Here is a 21445-nt window from a genome sequence, read left to right on the forward strand (position 1 = left end):
TCTTTCCCTAACTCTCATTAAATTACTCCACTTGGTTGTGAGTTCATGGCAGAAATAAGGGAATCACCTTGGACGTTTTTCTTTCTCTCAGTTTCATTTAATCCTAAGACTGAGTGACAGTTATATGAAAACTCTAATTGAATTTCTCAGAGGCCTAGCAATGAAAATGAGCCACAGAGAGAATAAAGATTATGAAATATTATCTTAAAAAGTAGTTGGGTGTTTGGGTGAGCCAGTGGTGTGGTAGTTAAGGCAGCTGATCCCACATGGCCGACTGCATGGTTTGAGTCCCTGGCAGATTGAAAAACACACAGTTGCATGTGAGCGTGTGCCCAAAATTCCCTAAAGGAGAAAGAAATGGAGAAGGGATTGAGGCATGACTATCTCCCATGGGGGGATGCTTTCTTACTTTTCCTGCCTCTCTAGCACCTGATAGAAAAAAAAAAAATGTATTCTAGCCAGATATCCCTGTAATTGATTTTCTTTCAGTGTCTATATATCTCTCATTTATTTTCTCTCTTTCTAAGGCAATTTTAACTTGCTCAAAGCAAATCGACAAATCCTCCGTGTACAAGTTCCTAGAACCATGGCTTGGCCTAGGACTTCTTACAAGGTATGTCAGTGTGAATTTGCAAAGTCTTACAGAAACCACTACTTTGTATGTAACTAGTTATTTCAGGAATTGGCACAAGGTAGTTTTTTCTGTAGCAAACCTGTACTCTCAGGAGGGAGGAGAGAGATTAGAAGGACAGGTCCAGACAACAGTAGGCCTTTGGCAGATGGAAGTCTAAGAGTGTTTGGTTATTTCCAGCCATGGTATTCAGTTATACCCAAGAATTAGGAGGATGTGGTGTTTGTGAGCAGGGAAATCTTGAAAATACAAAACAAAACAAAACAAAACAAAAAAACCCAAAAAAACAAAAACAAAAACAAAAAGTCAATCAACCCCAGAGAAGTCTATTGAGTACAGTGACCTCGGTCCTTGAGCTGGCCTCCAGAAACAGGACTCCATCCTCGGAGATAGGGCCCAGCAAGAGAAAAGTAAGTGGCTTGCAAGGACTTTAGAGAAACTGACCGTGGTAGAGATCACAGTAGGATCTTGGAGAATGTGGATCATCTGAGGACTAAAGTAGTATAAAGGAGAGAAAAAATGTCTTATTTTTAGAATCTCAGAACTTATATATGGAGACAAATCCTTAAGTTTTCAATTTTATGAATACTATTTCAAATATTAGTATTATAGAGGTCAGCAGGTGGTATGGTGGTTAAGGCACTGGACACTCCCACATGGCCGACCAAGGGTCGAGTCCTAGACCTGGTGACTTGCTTTCTCCCTTTCTCTCTCTCTCTCTCTCTCTTTCTGTCTCTCTATGGTCAAATTAAAATGAATGAATGAATAAATAAAATTTTAAAAATAAATAAACAAATAAATACTAGTAGTATAGAGTAATATTTTAAAAATCCACATTTTGTGGAGTCAGCAGGCATTGTGGTGGTTAAGGGCACTGGATTTCCACATGGCTAACCATGGTTCAAGTCCCAGACCCGGTGGCTTGCTTTCTCACTTTCTCTCTCTCTCTGTCCCTCTCTAGTCAAGTTTAAATAAATAAATAAATGTTAAATATAATTGTTCTTTTACAAAGTAAATAAATACACACATAAAATAAAAACCCACGTTTTGTAATTATATATGAATGCATAAAGATAATAGGTGTGCGTGTAGGTGAGTATTCACAAAGGGGAGGCTTCAAAAAGGTCATGGGAAACCTTCATGTATTATGAAAAAACGATGCATGGTTTCAAACATTTTTTTCACCAACTAACCTCATACTTTTATCCCATTTCCCCCAAAACCTTTTGCAACCCCATTGTATTTCTTTCTCATTCTGTTTAAAGCACTTGAGAATCTGCAGACCAAGCTGGGAGAATTTTGTTCATGCTTTATTTGTTCTGGATATTATTTCTCTTTTATTTGTAACCATTGATTGTGTTTCTAGTACTGGAAACAAATGGCGCTCCAGGAGGAAAATGTTAACACCCAGTTTCCATTTTACAATTCTGGAAGATTTCCTCGATGTCATGAATGAACAAGCAAATATATTGGTTAAGAAGCTTGAAAAACATGTTAACCAAGAAGCATTTAACTGCTTTTTTTATGTCACTCTTTGTGCCTTAGATATAATCTGTGGTAAGTCTCATCGATTTGTTTCTCAATTTCTAGGTCTAGAGAGAAAATGGCTCAAGGAGTAAAGCACCTTCTATTGGGATTAGAAAGGACAAGGGCATTGGAATCTTTGGGGCTGGGATGGGTTACGACAGCTAAAGTAGCCTTCTGAGGTACAGCAGCCACGTTGAGGGTTCTGGCTAGAGCAGTCATAGAACCCCCTTGCCAGGAGGGTCAGGAGGAAGAAGGAACAGGGAGGAGAGAAAGCAGAAAGTTGAAGAGGAGAGCTGCACGGGAGGGAAGAACGATTCTGAAATACTTCAGAACAGAACGGAACGTTTGCTTCTGCACCTGCCACTGCAAAACAACAGTGAACTGAAAAGCTGCTTCTTGCCCATCTTTTCCAGAAACGGCAATGGGGAAGAATATTGGTGCTCAAAGTAATGGTGATTCCGAATATGTCCGGGCAGTTTATCGGTAAATGGAATCCTTTCGATTATGGTTTACACTGTTATTAATTTGAGCTTTAAAAATTATTGGCAATATTTTTGTGTTGTATCTCTTCAAAAATAAATTTTAAAAAAAATTTTGTTATAGGGTGCATGCGCTTACTGGAGACAGACAGAGAAAGGGCGAGGGAAAGTGAGAAGTCACCCCTCAAGGGGGATGGCCGCATTGCAGTCCCTTCTCCTTCATTCTTCTCTTGGGATTTCGGGCCCTCACATGCATGTACCTGCTGCAGTTTTACAGGCTGCCAGGTCTGGACTCCACCACACAGCTGGCCATGTGCGATCCAGCCGCCTGAACCATCACGCCATCTACTGGCCCTTGTATTATGTCTTTTTTATTGTTTCAAAGTGAAATGTTAAATTACAAATTAAACTCAAAATGTAAATATGTATTTCAGCAACAGAGGAGAACCAATGTAAATCTGCCACATCTTGATTATGCAGTAATCGTTTGAAATGATTACTTTCTAATATATTCAGATTATATTATGATGTATATTCATTATGATACTTATATTATGAATTATAGAAAAGATCATTTTTATGGTATGTTAATCATTTTTATGATTTTCTGGCAAAAATATTTTTTATAGTATGATAACAATAGTTTCTAACAAAATGATATTATATAGTATGATAACAATATTTAAAAATTACTTACAGAAGAGCCAGCAGGTGGCATGGTGGTTAAGGGCCCTGGACTCCTACATGGCCGACAGTGGTTTGAGTCTGGGACCTGGTGGCTTGTTTTCTCACTTTTTTGCTTTCTCACTTTCTTTCTCTCTCTCTCTGTCCCTCTCCGGTCAAATGAAAAATCAATACATAAAGTTAAATAAAATAATTCTTTGAAAAAAAAAATTACTTACAGAAGCAACTCTAGAAGCTCCATACCGGAATGTTAGCAGCTGTGGTCATTGCTTAGCGCGTGCATTTCTGCTTGGTACTGCATTTTGTTTTCGTTACTTACTCTCCTCGCCCATATTTCTGCAATGAGTAGATATTGTGCCTTTTTTTTTTTTTTAAGAATTATTTATTTAACTTTATTTATTTATTTATTTTTATTTGACCAAAGAGGGACAGAGAAAGAGTGAGGACAGAGAAAGTAAGAAAGTAAGCCACCAGGTCCAGAATTTGAACCGCCGTCAGCCATATGAGAATCCAGTGCCCTTAACCAGCATACTGCCTGCTGGCCCCGAATAGATACTAAGCTGAAATAATCCCTTTTAATTTAAAATGGCTTACAGTTATTCAACTATCAAGAACAGGTCCAGGATGTGATTTGATGTGTCACTGTCCCCTTCATTTTCCCAGGTACTTATTGTCTGTAGTCTGCTGGTCATCACTCACTATACTGACTGGGTTTATAGCAGTCCACAAAACAGAATAGCATAGGAGACAAACATTGCATAAATACACACACATGTGTAGATGTATAATTGCTTGGAAAGGAAAGACCTCGTTGAGACTGAGAGGAAAACCGGGACAGGGCCAACAGATTGAGGGGCTAGGAGAAGACTCTGATAACTGGCATCTACACCGGTCCTGAAGGAGGGTTAAGTAGGGCCTGCTTCCTTCCTGCTCTACCACTGAGAACCAGGAGGTGCTCAGGACAGATGCATATTTAGTGAGCACTTTCTTGCAGAAGAGGGCAGCCAGTGGTTTATTTGTCATGCCAGAGTCATGGTCAGATGAATGAATGGACCTTTAAAGAGGAAGATTTCATTTCAACCTCTGGCACAAAAGCCCAAGGTAACCTTTGGAAGTTGCAAAGTTGCCCTGGAGAATCAGAAACAGTTGGCTTCCTTCTGATATAGCCATCGATCTAGTTCATGATAATGTTGTATAACAGATTCTTCCTTCCTCTGAAGAAATGCCTTATGTATTATTATTATTAGTTATTTTGTTTTAGGGCACGTGCATCCCCAGGGCCGATGGCCACACTGCAATCAATCCTTTCTCCCCCATTCTTCTCTTGGGATTTTGGCATGCACACACATGTGCCTGGCATGTTTTTCAAGTTGCCAGGTCCAAGACTCCAACCACGCAGCTGGCCATGTGGGATCCAGCCACCTCAAGCACGAAGCCATGGGCTGACCTGAAACCCATTATTGCATTGGTTGGGTAACAGCTCATGCTTTCATTGTTTCATGTACAGCATGGAGGTTTTCATAGTCTCAAAGACCAATTGTGATCATCATTCCTGATACTAACTTCAGGAAACACACACTTTGGATGTAACAGCTGATATATTTTAATCCTATTTATAGAATGAGTGATATGGTGCATCGAAGAATGAAGATGCCCTGGCTCTGGCTTGACCTTTGGTATCATATGTTTAAAGAAGGACGGGAACACAAAAGGGGACTTAAAATCCTACATACTTTTACCAACAATGTAAGTCTTTGATTTTTTTTTCTTATAGGGATAAAATTTAGATAACATAAAAAATACTATTACAACCATTTCCAGTGTATCACTCGATGGCATTCAGCATATCCACAGTGTCAGACAAGCATCACCATTTATTATTTCTAGAACTTTCTGTAACTCCACAAGGATATAGTTTAGTAGCATGCCCAATGTAGGATCATGGAACCTGTGTCTCAAAATAAAAGTTGAGTTAAATAATGAAGGGAAAAAGTGGTCAGTGTGATTATATTTAAATGGTGTATTTAACAAGTATTATTTAAGTGTGACGCCAAATATTACAGCAAATGTTGGAAATAAAGTACTGAGAAAGACATGCCCATATTTTTTATACCCTAAGGAGGTTTGTCTAGGAGGGTAGGTTATCGGTATACAGAAAAATCACAAAACCGTGCTGTGAGGCCCAGCTGGTAGGGTGCTACTCAGTAAAGCTGGAACCATATAACAGGAGTTGGATCCTGGGTCAGCCTGGAACACCCCAGGCAAATGTGAATGCCCATGATCCTGGCTGCCTAGAACCTGGAAGTAAAGAGTTTATACACTTGTGACAAGAACGTCTCAAGAGTACTTGTTTCTCTGTCATCTCTCTCTCTTCCTCTCTCTCTCAATAAAATAAATAAACTTAAAAATATTTGAAATGAGTTATGAACACTAATTTTTTCTTTTTTTTTTTTTTTGGAGAGGATATTTTTGCTACAGGGTGTGTGTGCTCGCCAGAAAGACAGAGCCAGAGAGACAGAAAGTGAGAAACCACCCCCCAGGGGGGATGGCCACATCTCAATCCCTTCTCCTCCACTCTCCTCTCGGGATCTTGGGCACACATGCACACACGCCCGGTGTGAGTTTAAGCCACTGGGTCCAGGACTCGAACCGCAGTCGACTATATGGGAGTTCAGCGACATAGCCATTACAGTAACTGCTGGTCCCGAGTTATGAACACTAATTAACAAATGGTGCTGTATTTAAAAAATACAGAGGCAAAGATCTATGCATAAGAGTCTTCTGGGTGGCCAGCAGGTGGCATGGTGGTTAAGGGCACGGGACTTTCCCATGGCTGACCATGGTTCGAGTCCCAGACCTGGTGGCTTGCTTTCTTGCTTTCTCTCACTCTCACTTTGGTTCTGTCCCTCTCTGCTCAAATTAAAATAAAAATAAATGAAAGAATCTCTGGAAAATGTTTAGATTAGGCAATAGGTTTCAAAGGCAAAGGGCATTTATAGCAGTGTAGTAACTTGGAAAAAAGTAAAATTAACCAGATATTACTATTTTAGTTTTTGATGCAAAAATAACAAGGAAAAAGTGATGTTATTTTGAGTATAAGATGTTAATCTTTTGTTAAAGATCTGTTTATGAAAAAGTAAGATTTAATTGGGACTATACATCAAATTAGAATAGAAAAAGTTACTGAAAACAATGCTTATTTAAATATATTCTTTCTTTGCAGTACATTTTGGTTAAAACATATTAGAATTGCTTCCTGAGATGAAGTGCACCCTACCACCAACAGAACAAATGATTAATAAGTCGGTTGATGGTAGATGAATGAGATGTTGGCTTGAGCTGGCCATAGTGGCATATGGAATAATCACATGGTAGGATAAGGATAGCCAACACAGGACTAGCAGTTGGCATAATGGCTATGTCACTGGACTCCCACGTAGTCGACCACGGTTCAAGTCCCAGACCGGGTGACTTAAACTCATGCCGGGCGTGTGTGCGTGCGTATATGCCCAAGATCTTGAGAAGAGAATGGAAAAGGGAATGCGGTGTGGCCATCTCCCCTGGGGGATGATTTCTCACTTTCTGTCTCTCTGTCTCTATTTTTCTGGTGAGTGCATGTGCCCTATAGCAAAACCTCTCAAAAAAAAAAAAAAAAGAATATCAAACACGTTGTATAATTACATTTTCCCTTGAACTTAGTGCATTAAAATCAATTATCAATCGTTAACAAATTTCAGAGGATTATTCATTTAATGAATATTAAGAATTATTATTTTTATTTTTAATAGACCACAGATTAGTTTCTTTTTAACACCCATCATGCCATGAATTCATAGAGAATAGGTTCCAGTAGCTCAGGCTCCTTTCCATTGGTTCTCACAAAGTGTGCTTCTCTGGGTGGAGCAGGCTGGCGCTTTAGTTGAACCCAGGTCCCTTTCTCTGTGGCTTCTTTCTTTTTCTGGTCATTTTCCTTCACACGTTTTAGGAAGCTATCTCTGCCCTTAGAATGTTTAATATGCTCCATACGCACATTGATTCTCTTGGCAAGAATCTTGCCCCTTTTTATGTTATGAAAACTAAAACCACTTAACAAAATTGCTTAACAATTCCACTAACTCTATTTCGATTTGTTTCCTTTGACAGGATACAAGAGAAACTCCTAGTTTGCCTGAGTTTTCAAAGGACATTTCCTTTGTCCCATTGAATGGCCAATAAAGACATAAGTCTAACTGGCAAAGTGAAAAGGGGGTTCTTTAATGAATATTGAAAATTGCATGCTGAACTCTAGTCCCTAGATATTCCTCAAAGAATTTTGGAAAACATAGCATTTTGGCCTCCAAGAGCTTAGAATTTATTCATTCAAGCCACTCAGTAGCAGATTTGATCAGTAGCCTGACAGAGAAAGAAAGTTGACATGTACAATCAAATGAAGTTTCTGGGCATGAATTCTTTGATTTATTCCACACCTATCTAATGAACAGTCTTAAAGTGCCAAGCAGTGCTCTAGAAGTTGGAAATATTTCAATGAACAAAAGCAGATTTGCTACACATGGATGTCAGCATTAGAGTTGGAGGAGAATGACACTAACGAGTATTAGTGTACTAACAGTTCAGTAGTACACTAGTAGTATCAGGTCGGAGTAAGTGGAGGAGTAAAATAAAGTAGGGATCGGGAGATAGCAGGTGCTGGGAACTAGGGTAGCTAAGTCAGGGAAGGTCTCTGATAATATGACAAAGAGTAGAGACTGAATTAAGAGGAACCAGCCATGCGGACCTCTGGGGAAAGAGCATTCTAGACAGAAGGTATAGCAAGCAAATAGGGCGAAATAATCAGCTTGCTGTTTCTTTACTCCAATATAACATGTAATGAAAAGTGGTCTATAATTGGTCTATTAGGTAATGATTGCATTCTGTACCACTTGAACTTTTTCTCATTAGCTCGTTCAAATCTCCAGGGTACTATTTAGTAGACTATAGTAGACTATGACTCCAGTCCCATGTTGGAAAGATGGCCCAAAATAGCACTTGAAAGTTATGAATTTATCTGACATTAAATTTGTTTTTAAGTTTCAGCAAATTAGGCCTACTGCATGGTAGAGGGGTAATAGGCTGCTTGGGAGGAACCAGATCCCACATGGCAACGGCAGCTCCAATCCCTAACCCAGTCAGCCTGAGACATGGCAGGCACAGGTGCGACCTACCCAAGCTCAGTGGAGGACAGGAGGGAGGGAATCACGTCACCAGACTCTGTAGAGGATGTTCCTCTCTCTCCCCCCCGTTCTTTCCCCCTCTTATGCGGCATGCATGCACTCTGTCCTGAATAAAGAAAAATAAATTTAGTTGAAAAAACTAAAAAACATTTTTAAAACAATTTCACCAAATAATGCCTGAATTGTTAACAGGAAGCTTTACTGTATTTTCACAAGAGCCTACATTGTGGAAATGCATTAAGTTAAAAAGCAGCATTTTTTCATAGCAAAGTGTGTTATTCAGCTATATCAAAGTCTAATCAAAATATGATTGTCGTTTAAATTGTACAGGTCATTGCTGAACGGGCCAAGGAAATGAAGGCAGAGAAAGGAAGCAGAGGTGATGACGGGGGGTCTGTCCCCTCCAAAAACAAGCGCAGAGCTTTCCTCGACTTGCTTTTAAACGTAACTGATGATGAAGGAAACAAATTAAGTCACGAAGATATCCGGGAAGAAGTTGACACCTTCATGTTTGAGGTATTTTACATTGCCATGTTTCAGACATCACCAAATTCCAGTTAGTTTTAGAATCTTTGGTATCATGCTAAAAAAAGGAATACATTTTTAAAATAGTTGCACATCATGAAGCAAGATTTATTACACTTTAATGAGCAATTGCAAGATACTAGATCGACTTTCTTCTTTAGAAAATGATTTTGACGAATCAGTGGATACCTTAGTAAACACAACTTTTTTTATTTTTTCTCAAGAAAACCTAAGGTTCCTCAGACTTTTCCCAACCAGAAGAGCAGACAAAAATTGCTCTCAGTTCTCCATATGACTTCACGCTTCCTCTTTTTTTTTTTTGAGAGGTTTTTGCTATAGGGCGTGTGTGCTCACCAGAAAGAGAGAGAGAGACAGAGAGACAGAAAGTGAGAAATCACCCCCCAGACGGGATGGCCACGCCGCAATCCCTTCTCCTCCATTCTCCTCTCAGTATCTTGGGCACGCATGCACACGCACCCGGCGTGAGTTTAAGCCACCAGGTCCGGGACTCGAACCACAGTCGACTACATGGGAGTTCAGCGACATAGCCATTACGCTAACTGCTGGTCCCCGCGCTTCCTCTTAACCAAACCCACGGACCGTTCTTTCCATCTCCATTTGGCGATTCTAGCAAATGAGCTAGCTATGAGAAGCACTGGCTAAAGACGATAGTAAGAGAACTACACAGAGAACTTAACCAGCTCGCAACTCTAAAGCATTTCTGGCTTTCAATTATAAAAAGAAATGTGTGAAGTGCTTTTTACCAGGATAGTCCAAATATTATATTAAACATTAAAAATAGTGAATTGCTCTACACAGAGGGTCCTTCAAAAATTCATGGAAAATGTGTATTATAAAAAGAAACTATGCTTGGATTTCAAATTTGGGGGCATCAAAAGAAACTTGTAGTTTAATTCCATTTTTGCACACATGTTTTGAAGTACCCTCATGGGTGCATTGCAAAATAAAGAGGAAGAGTGGTTTTCAAAAGCCCCATGTGGTAATCGACTCAATGTGAAGTAAAGCAAAAGGCGTCTGAGTCTCAGTGGCTCAGTGCACAGCCGACATCGGGTTCCTTGCTCTGCCTTTAGCCATAGAAAAGGTGCCTGTGCTCCTGCATTCTTCCTCGTGGAGCCAGGCTCTACCATAAAGTAAAGAAAGCTATGTGAGGGGTGTGTAGACCTGAGTTCTGGTTCCAGCTCTGTGCTCATTAGCCCGATGACACGGTGCCAATCACTCCTGACCTCTGTTACAGTTTTCCTGTGTGTAAAAGAGAGATGGGATCAGTGGTTGTAAACTCTGTTTTCTCGGCAGGACACTGTATTGGAAAACATTAAACAGAAAATGGACATCTGAGTTAGTTGGAAGGTAGAGAGAGGTTCATCTTGTGGATTCTCAGTCCTAATCCCTACTCTAGTGTGTACCCAAAGCGTGTGACCTCAGGCACCTCACCTGTACTTCCTGGGCCTCATTATTATTTTAATAGCACCACCAGGGGCCCAGATGGTGGTGCAGTGGTGAAACGCCGTGCTCTGTGAGACCGTCACACACAGGAGGGCTCCCAGTTGAAGTTTGAAGACCTCGTATCCCTGCGTATGCCAGGCACATGATCTGGGGCTGACTGAAAGCTGGGGGCGGATCATGGCATGAAGTCTTTGTTGGGATGCTCTCTCTCTGTCTCTCCTGCTGATGGAAGAAACAAATAAATGAGGTTATAAAAATAGCACAGGCTTTGTAAAATAGTTATGATGATTGTATTTTTAAAAGTACACCGAGAATTGTGCCTGGCACACAGACAGCATGCAGTGGGTGTTGCTATTATTCTCAGACAAGGAAGTGCAGTGACCTTGTTCTATCTCCACGCTGCCTGTATGTACACACACACAAGACATACACACCTGCAAACACACGCATATCTATAATGTGCACACACACATGCATGCATACACACATGTACACGAACAGCACACTCCCATATGCACCCATGCACACTCACATTTATATACACAGGTGTGCACGCTCACATCCGCCTCTCACCAGTAACTTCTCACGCTTACGACAACACCCACACCGATGATCTCTTTCTTCCAGCTCTAACCTTCTTTCTTCTTCGCATTGAATAGGAGGCTCACCCCAGACAAGTATAATAAACGACCCCCTCTATGAGGTGGAAACAGGCGATACGCTCCATAGCCCGGTTTCCAGCCAGTGGTTAGATATTAAGGCTTTTGCCCCTCCCTCTTCTGTCAGTCTGCCTCAGTAAAGTCTGCTTTACAATCGGCTTCGCTCTGCTTTCTGTGGAGGAGGGTAGTAGAATGAATAGCATCTCTGAGCACAGGCTCAGGCAAGCACAGGCTCGGGTTTTATACCTTAAGATCAAAAAGTAAATGCCTGGGGGGACCAGCAGTTACCGTAATGGCTATGTCGCTGGACTCCCACGTAATCCACCGCGGTTTGCGTCCCGGACCCAGTGGCTTAAAACTCACGACGGGCGCGTGTGCGTGCATGCCCAGGATCCCGCGAGGAGAATGGAGGAGAAGGGATTGCTGCGTGGCCATTCCTCCTGGGGGGTGATTTCTCGCTTTCTGTCTCTCTCTGTCTGCCTGGCGAGCGCATGCGCCCAAGGCAAAAAAAAAAAAAAAAAAAAAGTAAATGCCTCCCCATCTCTAAGATCCACACAGACTCCCCCGTTTTCAAGGCAGGGTGGGTTCCAACATACATTATTTGAAGATCGCTATGAAAGGTTATTAATTGGGACCAGCAGATGGTGTAATGATTATGTTGCTGAATTCCCCTGTAGTCAACCGCAGTTTGAATCTCGAATGTGGAGGCTTAAAACACACCGGGCATGTGTGAATGCATGCCCAAAATCCCGAGAGAGGAATGAAGGAGAAACAATTGCAGTGTGGCCATTCTCCCTCCCCCAGGGGTGATTTCTCGCCTTCTGTCTCTCTGGTGTGTGCACACATCCTATGCAACAATATCTCTAAAATAGAAAATAAATTTTAAGAAAAGATTATAAACTAGTAGAATTACATGAACTTGTACATAAATTTAGTACCTCTGGTCTTGGGAGGTTGGTCAGGGCACGTACCTCTGGAGCAGCCCCAGCCCGGAGCCATGAGGTAAGGTAGTCCCAGATGGTCCTCAGGCCCAGGTGGGCCAGCAGCTGGGTCTCAGAAACACAAAGGGAGGGGGAGGAGAGTCGAATAGAGAGCCTCCACATTCTTTCCTCAACCCTCAGAAATTCTAAGTTGAGACACTCTTTTGAAAATAAGATTAATAAGAAAACCAGTGAAAGTATATTTTAACTGCAGGTGGCCTGCATCACACGGAAGAGACTTCAGTTCAAAAGTATTTCTCAAAGCAATGGCTCAGGCTTCTGGTTCTAGTCACAGGAGCGGTTTTATAGAATAAATACTTTGGAGATTTCTGCCCAGAGAATAAAATACCACAATACTTCCTGTGTGTCACATGGAAAACGGGAAAGTAGGATCTTCCATAGAAGAGATCATTTGTTTTCTCTCATTTTGTCTTAAAAATTTTATGCATAGAACTATGAGATTGTGATTGATTTTCTGATACACCTTTTCATCCTGACCCCATCGTGTTTACAGAATGAAATATTCTCATGAGATGAGGACAGGAGGTAAGAGGCCAATGTCCCAAACTTTGAATGGATAGAGAACAAGGATGTCCAAGATGTTAATATTAGCATGAGAGGCCCACAGGCCTGCACACAGTTGTAGAGGAGACTCTGCAGGGTCATTTCCTGCCTCTGCGTCCTACTAAGCTGTCAGACTAGGAGGCATTATTTTACTTTTTCTTTGGTCTCAGTTTTTAATCCCTAAAATATGAATAACAGTAAAGAGTATGGAGTTTTTGTGAAGATTAATTGAGTGTTTTTACAAAGTATTTACTGTTCTGCCTAAAACTCAACGAGTATTAAATGAGGGTATTTATCAACTTCTGGATGTAGAGAGTATTTCTCAGAACCAAGCACATATCCTCTGGTGTCCACTGTCAACACGTCACCTCTAGAATCGGTGAAGTTAGAGGAGTGCAGATCTGCTTCATGATCTGAACTCGGTTCATCAAAGTCAGACCTTTTTTTTTATCTTAAAAAAGTCTATCTTGGGACCAGCCGAGGGCATAATGATTAGGTCACTGGACTTTAATGTAGTCAACTATGGTTCGAGTTCCGGACCTAGTGGCTTAAAACTCAAGCCAGGCATGTGTGTGTGTGTGTGCCCAAGATTCTGAGAGGAGAAGGGATTGTGGCATGGCCATCCCCTCAGGGAGTAACTTCTCACTTTCTGTCTCTCTGTCCCTCTCTGTCTCTCCAATGACCACATGTGCCCTAGAGCAAAAATCTCTCTGTAAAAAAAAGTCTATCTCCTCTCTCAGTTCCCTTGGAACAGCCCTCATTGGCACAGCAGAATCACTTCCGGCAAAGTGTGCAACACCGTGTGATACAGACGTGCCACCTTGAAGCATGAGCCTCCATTTTCTCTTGTTTGTCTTCTAGTCTTTGCCATAGCACTCACCAGAGAGAGGAAAGTGAGAAATCAAGCCCCAGGGGCACAGCCATGTCACAATCCCTTCTACTCCGTTCTCCTCTCAGGATCTTGGGCATGCACACACACACCTGCCTGCATGATTTTCAAGCCGCCGGTTCCTCTAACCACACAGTCAGCCATGTGGGATTGAGCGCCTTAACCTCTACACAACCTGCTGGTTGTGAACCTCCATTTTCAGGGACTATTTTGTTTGCTTGTTTCTCACGGACATAAGAGTCTGTACAGAATTAATTTATCATCGTCTGCAATCACATTGCAGCTGTCAAATCCAGAGGCAATTCAAAGTAGAGTTATTATGGTCATACCTAATCTTCTCACTATAGCTCTGCTTTATAAACTATTTTTTCCTTGCTTTTGCAGGGCCACGATACAACTGCAGCTGCAATAAACTGGTCTTTATACCTATTGGGTTCTTACCCAGAAGTCCAGAAAAAGGTGGACAGTGAGCTGGATGAAGTGTTTGGTATGTCCCTTCACTAGTTATCCTGTGACTGCTGAGTTATTGAAGCAAATGTCAATCTCACTCATTAAGGTCGTGCAGTAGGACCGTTCTAAAGGGCCTGCAATGAGCCAGAAGCCTTCCACACAGGCTCCCTTCCAGTCACTGTCTCCTTGGCAAGTCTCATCCATGCACTAGCATGCGTTTGCCAATCACCCGGCATGTGACTGCACTGGGCTAGCTTCTGGGGATCTGCAGTTAAATGTTATTGTCCTCAAAGAGCTAACTGCTGGGAACCAGCAGTTAGCGTAATGGCTATGTCGCTGGACTCCCACATAGTCAACCGTGGTTCGCGTACTGGACCCGGTGGCTTAAAACTCACGTCGGGCGCGTGTGCATGCGTGCCCAAGATCCTGAGAGGAGAATGAAGGAGAAGGGATTGTGGCGTGACCATCCCCCTTGGGGGGTGATTTCTCGCTTTCTGCCTCTATGTCTCTCTCTGTCTGTCTGGCGAGCGCACACGCACGCACCCTATAGCAAAAAAAACTCTCAAAAAAAAAAAGATCTAACTGCTTAGGTCTAACAACTAACAGACATATATACTTATGTATGATTTATGGAGTCATAGACCACTTGCTTGATTGATGTGAAAAAAAAAAAAAGGTGCTATCTGGGAACGCAGAGGAGCAGGGGAAGCCCTTTAGAGAAGTACTGGAAAGCTGTTTCATACAGGACTGCATCTCAACGCAAACGAGAGGGAAGATGGGTCCAAGCTGATGGGAGATAGAGTTCTGTTCCCTGACAAGCCGTCTAGAGGCAGAGACTACTAGGCCGATGACAGAAGGGATGCCCTAGGTTCTAGACATGCTCTCTTTTCTCTTTATCATTCTGGTTTTGCCTTCTGGGTTATTGTTCCAGGCATCATGTTCACCTTCAAAGCAAGAAGCAATGGGAGATGGGAATGAAGGGTTCACACAGGGTCTTCAAGAAATTCACAGGAAATAAATATTATGAGAAAACTATGCATAGGGGCTGGTAGGTGGCATGGTGGTTAAGGGCGCTGGATTCCCACATGGTCGGCCATGGTTCGATTTCTGGATCTGGCGGCTTGCTTTCCCACTTTCTCTCTCTCTATCCCTCTCTCTCTCTCTCTCCCCATCTTTGGTCAAATTAAAATAAATAAATAAATAATGTTAAATAAAATAATTCTTTCTGAAAAAGCTAAAAAGCTATGTTGGATTTCAAAGTTTTTGCACCAAAATAAACTTGTACTTTAATTTCATTTTTCCATGGACCTTGGAAGGTTCATATTTATTTCTTATGGCTACTGTAACATATTCCACAAACAGAGAGGCTTAAAACAAAAGAAATTTATCCTCTCATGTTCTGGACACCAGATACCCAAAATCAGTATCACTGAGCCTAAGTCAACATCTTAACAGGACTGCACTCTGGAAAAATCCGTTCCTTGCCTCTTACGCTTTTAGTGGCTGGTGGCATTCCGGGGCTTATGTCCATACACTCACATTTCTGCTTCTGTCTTCCCAATTGCTTTTTCGTCTGTGTGTGTGTATGTGTGTGTGTGCACGCACACACATGAGCACACACAAACATGCACATATTTGTGTCTTTTGCCTTATAAGGATACTTACAAGGACATTCAAGACCTGTTCCCATTATTAAGGGTTATCTCTGTATTTCAAGATCCTTAATTTAATCAAAACTACAAAGATCTTTTTATTCCAAATAACTAGTATTTACAGATTCTAGGGATTAGGACCCAATCTTTTAGGGGTCTGTTATCAACCTACTGCACAGGGGCTACCATCAGTTCTATCCTTCTTTAAGTCACATGGCTCCCCATAGCTGAAAGGCGAAAAGGAAAAATTTAGGTGAGTCAACCAATTATGTATTATCTGATTCAGTTTCCTAGAGAAGGGAAAAGGGAAAGAAGAAATAAAGGAGAAAAGCTGGAGATGGGAGGCATTCAAGGAAGACATGCACCAGCTGGGTCATGGCACAGAAGTGGGACTCGGGAGGGCCAGAGTGACGAGTGAGGGACAGCCAGAGTTCGGGACTTTGGGTTGGGTGCATGGAGAGAGGAGGTTGGAAAAGCAGTTTTGTGCTCAGACTGTGTGAGGACTGAAATTTCATATCAAGAATCAGATTTTATTTTGTGGATCAGAGACTGTATAAACTTTGTGGCACTTTGTAGTCATTTTATTTTTTCCATGTTGATGTTCATTTCTCTCACATTGCCTCTGGTGGGTAGATTTGACCTCCTTTGAGCTCAGATGTTCTTTTGGAATAGGTTCACATGTTTTTGTATCCTTTCAAATTCTAGTTCATCGCTGGTTTCACAAATGCTTGGTCTATTCTTTTTGAGTTTGCTAGTGGGCACATATGCTCACGAGAGAGAGAGAGAGAGAGAGGGAGAGAGGAAAAACAAGAGAGCACCCCCACCCCATGAAGAATGGTTGTGCCCCAATCACTTCCTCATTTCTTCCTCCTTTGGGGATTTTGGGCACACATGTACATGCACCCAGCATGTTTCTCAAGTTGCCAGGTCTTGAACTCTGAGGTTGGCCTCATGGGATCCTGCCACCTTAACCACCAGTGCCCCCAGCTGGCCTATCACAAATGCTTCGTGATTGATTGCTCATAATTGGTTGTACCATCATTACTACCAAAATCTTCATTCTTCTACTTCTTCATGTGCTCATTATGGCTCCCTGTTTTTTCTATCCCCAATATTAATTCTAAAATTTTTAGCAACACATCTTTGGGTCCTAAGTTGCAAGTTGCAAGTTCCAATTCCTTTTATTATTTTTTTTTAACTTGAGATACATGTTGCGTGATATTAAATGAACCATTTTAAAAGGAACAACCAGTGGCATTTGGTACATTGCAGTTGTGTAACTATCACCTCTAATTCCAAAACATTCCCAGCTCCGCAGAAAGAAACCCTGCACTACCAAGTCGTCATTCATCCTTCCCATTTCCCCAGCTCCCAGCCACTGCTAGTTTACTTTCTATACCTGTGGATTGATCTATTCTGGCTGCTTCCTGTACATGGAATCTGATGTGTGACCTTTTATGTATAGTTTCTTTCTCTTCAAGTATTGTCTCATTTTATCCTGCTTATACATAATATTAGAAATTCCACTTCAGCTATGGGTATTTATTAATAGCATTCAGCGCTTTGATCCCTGAATTCTTTGATGTCTCCGCTCCCCTGCTGCCATCCCAAATAGTTCTTTCATTGTCATCTTGTATACTTGAATCAGGGCAGTCTGATCGTCCTGCTAACTTTGAAGACTTGAAGAAACTTAAATACCTGGAATGTGTTATCAAGGAGACCCTTCGCCTTTTTCCGTCTGTTCCTTTATTTGCCCGAACGCTCAATGAAGATTGTGAGATGGGTAAGTAGTCAATAATTGCAGCAGTCGAGAGAGCGAACGTGTCTTCCTGTGTCTTGCTCCAGTCTCATGGCACATTGATTTCTTGTCAGGTGGTTACAGGATTGTGAAAGGCACCGAAGCCGTCATCATCCCCTATGCATTACACAGAGATCCAAGGTACTTCCCAAATCCTGAGGAATTCCAACCGGAACGATTCTTCCCCGAGAATGTGCAAGGACGTCACCCCTACTCATACGTGCCCTTTTCTGCCGGACCCAGAAACTGTATAGGTTTGTATTCACCCTAATGAATTGGACCTTTCAGGCCCCCACACTAGTGATTTTCTCCTAGCAATTTCTTTGAGATATGGTATGACATTGCCCATAGGCAGCTTTAAAAAAAAAAAAAAAAAAAAAGGCTTTCCTTTTCCTCCCCTTTAAAATATTGCTGTTAGGGGCCAGACAGTGTTGTGGTGTTTTAAAGTGGCTGGATCCCATGTGGCTGGTGTGTGGGTTAAGTCCCTCACAGCTTGCATAGCAAATCTCAAAAGGAGGGGAGAGTGGAGGAGAAAGGATGGTGGTGTGACCATGCCCCATGGGGGATGCTTTTTTACTCTCTCTCTCTTTCTCTCCCCAGTGAGTGCATGTGCCTTCTAGCAAAAATAAATAAATAAATAAATAAATAAATAAATAAATAAATAAAATAGTCAGAAAGTATATTAGTTTGCTAGGGCTGTCACAAAAACCAACCATAGACCTGACGGGTTATACACTAGAAATGAACTTTCTTACAGTTCTGGAGGCTAGAAGTCCAAGATCAAGGTGTCTGCTGATTTGGTTTCTTCTGGTGCCTCGCCTTGGCTTGCATATGGCCAACTTCTCCTGTGTCTTCACTTGGTCTTTCCCTGTGTGGGTCTGTGCCCTAGTCTCTTCTCTAGGCATATTGTACTAGGACCTACCCAAATGACCTCTTTAACCTTAATGATTTCAACCCTAATGACCTCTTTAAAGACCCTGTCTCCAAATCCAGTCACCTTCTAAAGTGGGAGTCAGGATTTCAACATATGAATTGTAGGAGGGATTCAGCCCAGCCAATAACAAAGCATAATCAGTGTCATGCTAAAGTTTAAAAATGCACATTGTGGATGAAAGTAGAATAAAATTTTTGTGATAGAAAACTTATTTATATGATCAGTTATAGTTAACCCAATTTTCTCTGTGTGTGACTTTGAAGAATTGTGTTTTGCAAAGCAAGCACAAAGAATGCTGACCATATAGGCAGCGACGTCCTTAAGCAAAGTGAGTGCACATTGCCATGCATCATGAACACTTCGGACTTCAGTGGCACTAGCGTTTTATCATTTGGGTAAATATAGACATTAGCGAAATGAGACCAGAATCAAATGGATGAATCGGAAGCATATTTGATGACTTTACAGTAAGTTAAATTGAAGACCCAATAAGATAGAGTGTAGAGCAGAGATTCTCAAGCTTGAATGAGCCCAAGATTCATCTGGGACACTGCTAAAATGCAGATTTCTTGACCCATCCTGATACACTGGGTTGAACAAGGAAGGACACTTAAGAATCTTCCTTTTTCTTTTTTCTTTCTTTTAAGAGAAATTTTTGCTAAGGGCATGTGTGCTCATTGGAGAGACAGAGAGACAGAAGGTGAGAAATCACTCCTCCCCAAGGGAGATGGCCACACCACAATGTCTTCTCCATTCACCTCTTGGGATTTGGGGCATGCATGTATAGGCACCTGACATGAGTTTAAAGTTGTCAGGTCCAGGACTCGAACCATGGTCAACTATGTGGGATTCCAGTGACATAACCATTACACCATCACCTGGTCTCAAGAAACTTCCTTTTAACAAGTATTCCAAGTGATTCTGATTTTCCTAAGACCTTCTGTGAAAATATAAAATTGCCTGCTTTCTGAAATTGGGCCCTTTATTTCTCACATTTATGGTATATCTGTAATTTAAATGATGGTATTTACATTAATTTGAAGGTCAAAAGTTTGCTATATTGGAAGAAAAGGTCATTCTTTCCTGCATCCTGAGGCACTTTTGGGTAGAATCCATCCAGAAGAGAGAAGAACTTGGTCTGGCAGGAGAGCTGATTCTTCGTCCAAGTAATGGCATCTGGATCAAACTGAAGAGGAGACATGGAGGAGGATCCTGACTGTACTGTGCGGCTGTGCTCTGATCGTGGGAGCGCTCTTGCTGTAAAACAAACTTGACTTTTTATGAGTTCGGTACTCTTAATTCCTAAACCAAATTTTCTCTGCCCGCACTGAATGTTTTTCAGAGTCAAGTCTACTGAAGCAAAAGTATTTGTATTTTCATCACCACACTGATATTACACCTGGTCTGGGTCCCAAAAATAGAGTTACCTGAGTCGATACTCAAAGTGATAATGAAGGTTTCAAAATAGCAATCCACAGGCCAATTCAATTTCAATGGATGGAACCAAAGGATATCATTCTTCCAGATTTAAAAAAAAAATGCATTCTTGTTGACTCAGGTTTACACACACACATACACATATACACACACACATTTTATATATATATATATATATATATATATATATATATATATATATAATTAAAAGTGAGTAAACGGCCACACCGCAATCCCTTCTCTTCCATTCTCCTCTTGGGATCTTGGGCACGCACACACACATGCCTGGTGAGAGTTTAAGTCACTGGGTCTGGGACTCAAACCGCGATCGACTACATGGGAGTCCAGAAACATAGCTATTACGCCAACTGCTGGTCCCCAAGTCTTTTAAAATTTTATCAGTGGTATTAGTTATTAGAAGAACAATTATTAGAGTATTCTTTAGATTTTATCAGCTAGAACGGATCCTTTACGATTTGCCTTACAGTTACTTCAGTTTCCCTTTTGCCTATGCACAGAGGGTCTTTATTTTGTTTTTCATAGAATCACAACTATCTTTATACGTTATACATTATTGGAAAAGGGTCTTAATAACCTCCAACTCCCACAGGGCCTCATAGGGTTGCTTAATGGCTTTTGGAGCTGAAAGAACCTTGAAAGCTATCCTGTCATAAGGAAATAGCATCAACAGGAAGTAGGTTTCTGCCCCAGCCATGCTACTACTCGCTGTGGGAGCTGGACATAGAGAGCAGTCTCTACTCTAAATCTCCCACTCGCATTCTGTTAGACTTTTTACTACACAATGCTGTTACTTTATGGGACTCAGTTGGGTCTGCGACTAGATGTGTCATTAGAACAACAGGCCTTCTGCCTCTGATTTAGGTATATTTCTTCTGGAATTCTTTCGTATTTAAAGAAAAATGAAGCAATTCATTTATAGTAGTAAACCAGTCGTATCTCATTTAGTTCAGGGTTAGAACTCTAGCTAATGCACTATTTCAGAACATACTTATGAACCTCATAACTGATTACCCTTTACTGGTTTCAAGTCAATGGGCAATCTCTCTATGCCTTCACTCAGTGATTTAAAAAAATTGTTTAATTTAATTTTATTCATTCATTTATTTAAATTTGACCAGAGGGAGACAGGAGAGAGAGAAAGAGAGAGAGAGGGAGAGAGAGAGAGAGAGAGAGAGAGAGAGAAAGCCACCAGATCCAGGACTCAACTGTGGTTGGATCATGTGGGGGTGTCCAGTGCCTTAAGCACCACACCACCTGCTGGCCCCATCACCCAGTGATTTTTAAAAACTTTTCAACAGAAATACTTTTTAACAAGATTGTTTTTCTCCCCAAGACAATAACTGATAAAAGACACAAGTCACGAGGGTAGGCTGTACACATATGGGGGCTAGCAGGTAACATAGTGGTTAAGGTGCTAGACTCCCATGTGACTGACTCTGGTTCAAGTGCTGGACTCGGCAGCTCAGAAATCAAGCCAGGAACATGTGCGCATGTGCCTAAAATCCCAGTAAATGAAGGGGAAGGGTTGCAGCATGGCCATC

The 21445-nt window shown here is 41.5% G+C and overlaps 1 protein-coding gene and 1 non-coding gene across 3 annotated transcripts in view; one reads left to right on the forward strand and one right to left on the reverse strand.

The window, feature by feature from the left end:
• The window catches only part of CYP4V2 (cytochrome P450 family 4 subfamily V member 2), a 26159-nt gene extending 6215 nt beyond the window's left edge, over positions 1–19944 (forward strand). Inside the window, exons 3-11 of one of the 2 annotated variants that reach the window (XM_006160466.3) lie at positions 528–613; positions 1998–2188; positions 2572–2641; positions 4941–5067; positions 8862–9047; positions 13997–14099; positions 17363–17497; positions 17587–17766; positions 19490–19944. In XM_006160466.3, the coding sequence (XP_006160528.1) occupies positions 528–613; positions 1998–2188; positions 2572–2641; positions 4941–5067; positions 8862–9047; positions 13997–14099; positions 17363–17497; positions 17587–17766; positions 19490–19662 (1251 nt within the window). In that variant the 3' untranslated portion in view covers positions 19663–19944. Of the gene's footprint in view, positions 1–527; positions 614–1997; positions 2189–2571; positions 2642–4940; positions 5068–8861; positions 9048–13996; positions 14100–17362; positions 17498–17586; positions 17767–18269; positions 19046–19489 lie in introns of those variants that run through there. The other variant, XM_027776583.1, reaches the window with a different exon arrangement.
• LOC114010029 (small nucleolar RNA SNORA27) lies at positions 7447–7572 on the reverse strand. Its single transcript, XR_003551427.1, has one exon. It is a non-coding gene; the product is annotated as a small nucleolar RNA SNORA27 (small nucleolar RNA).
• Positions 19945–21445: the final 1501 nt, after the last annotated feature.

The sequence above is a fragment of the Tupaia chinensis genome, unplaced genomic scaffold (assembly GCF_000334495.1).
Source record: "Tupaia chinensis unplaced genomic scaffold, TupChi_1.0 Scaffold000685_1, whole genome shotgun sequence".
In the NCBI taxonomy this organism is placed as follows: Eukaryota; Metazoa; Chordata; class Mammalia; order Scandentia; family Tupaiidae; genus Tupaia; species Tupaia belangeri.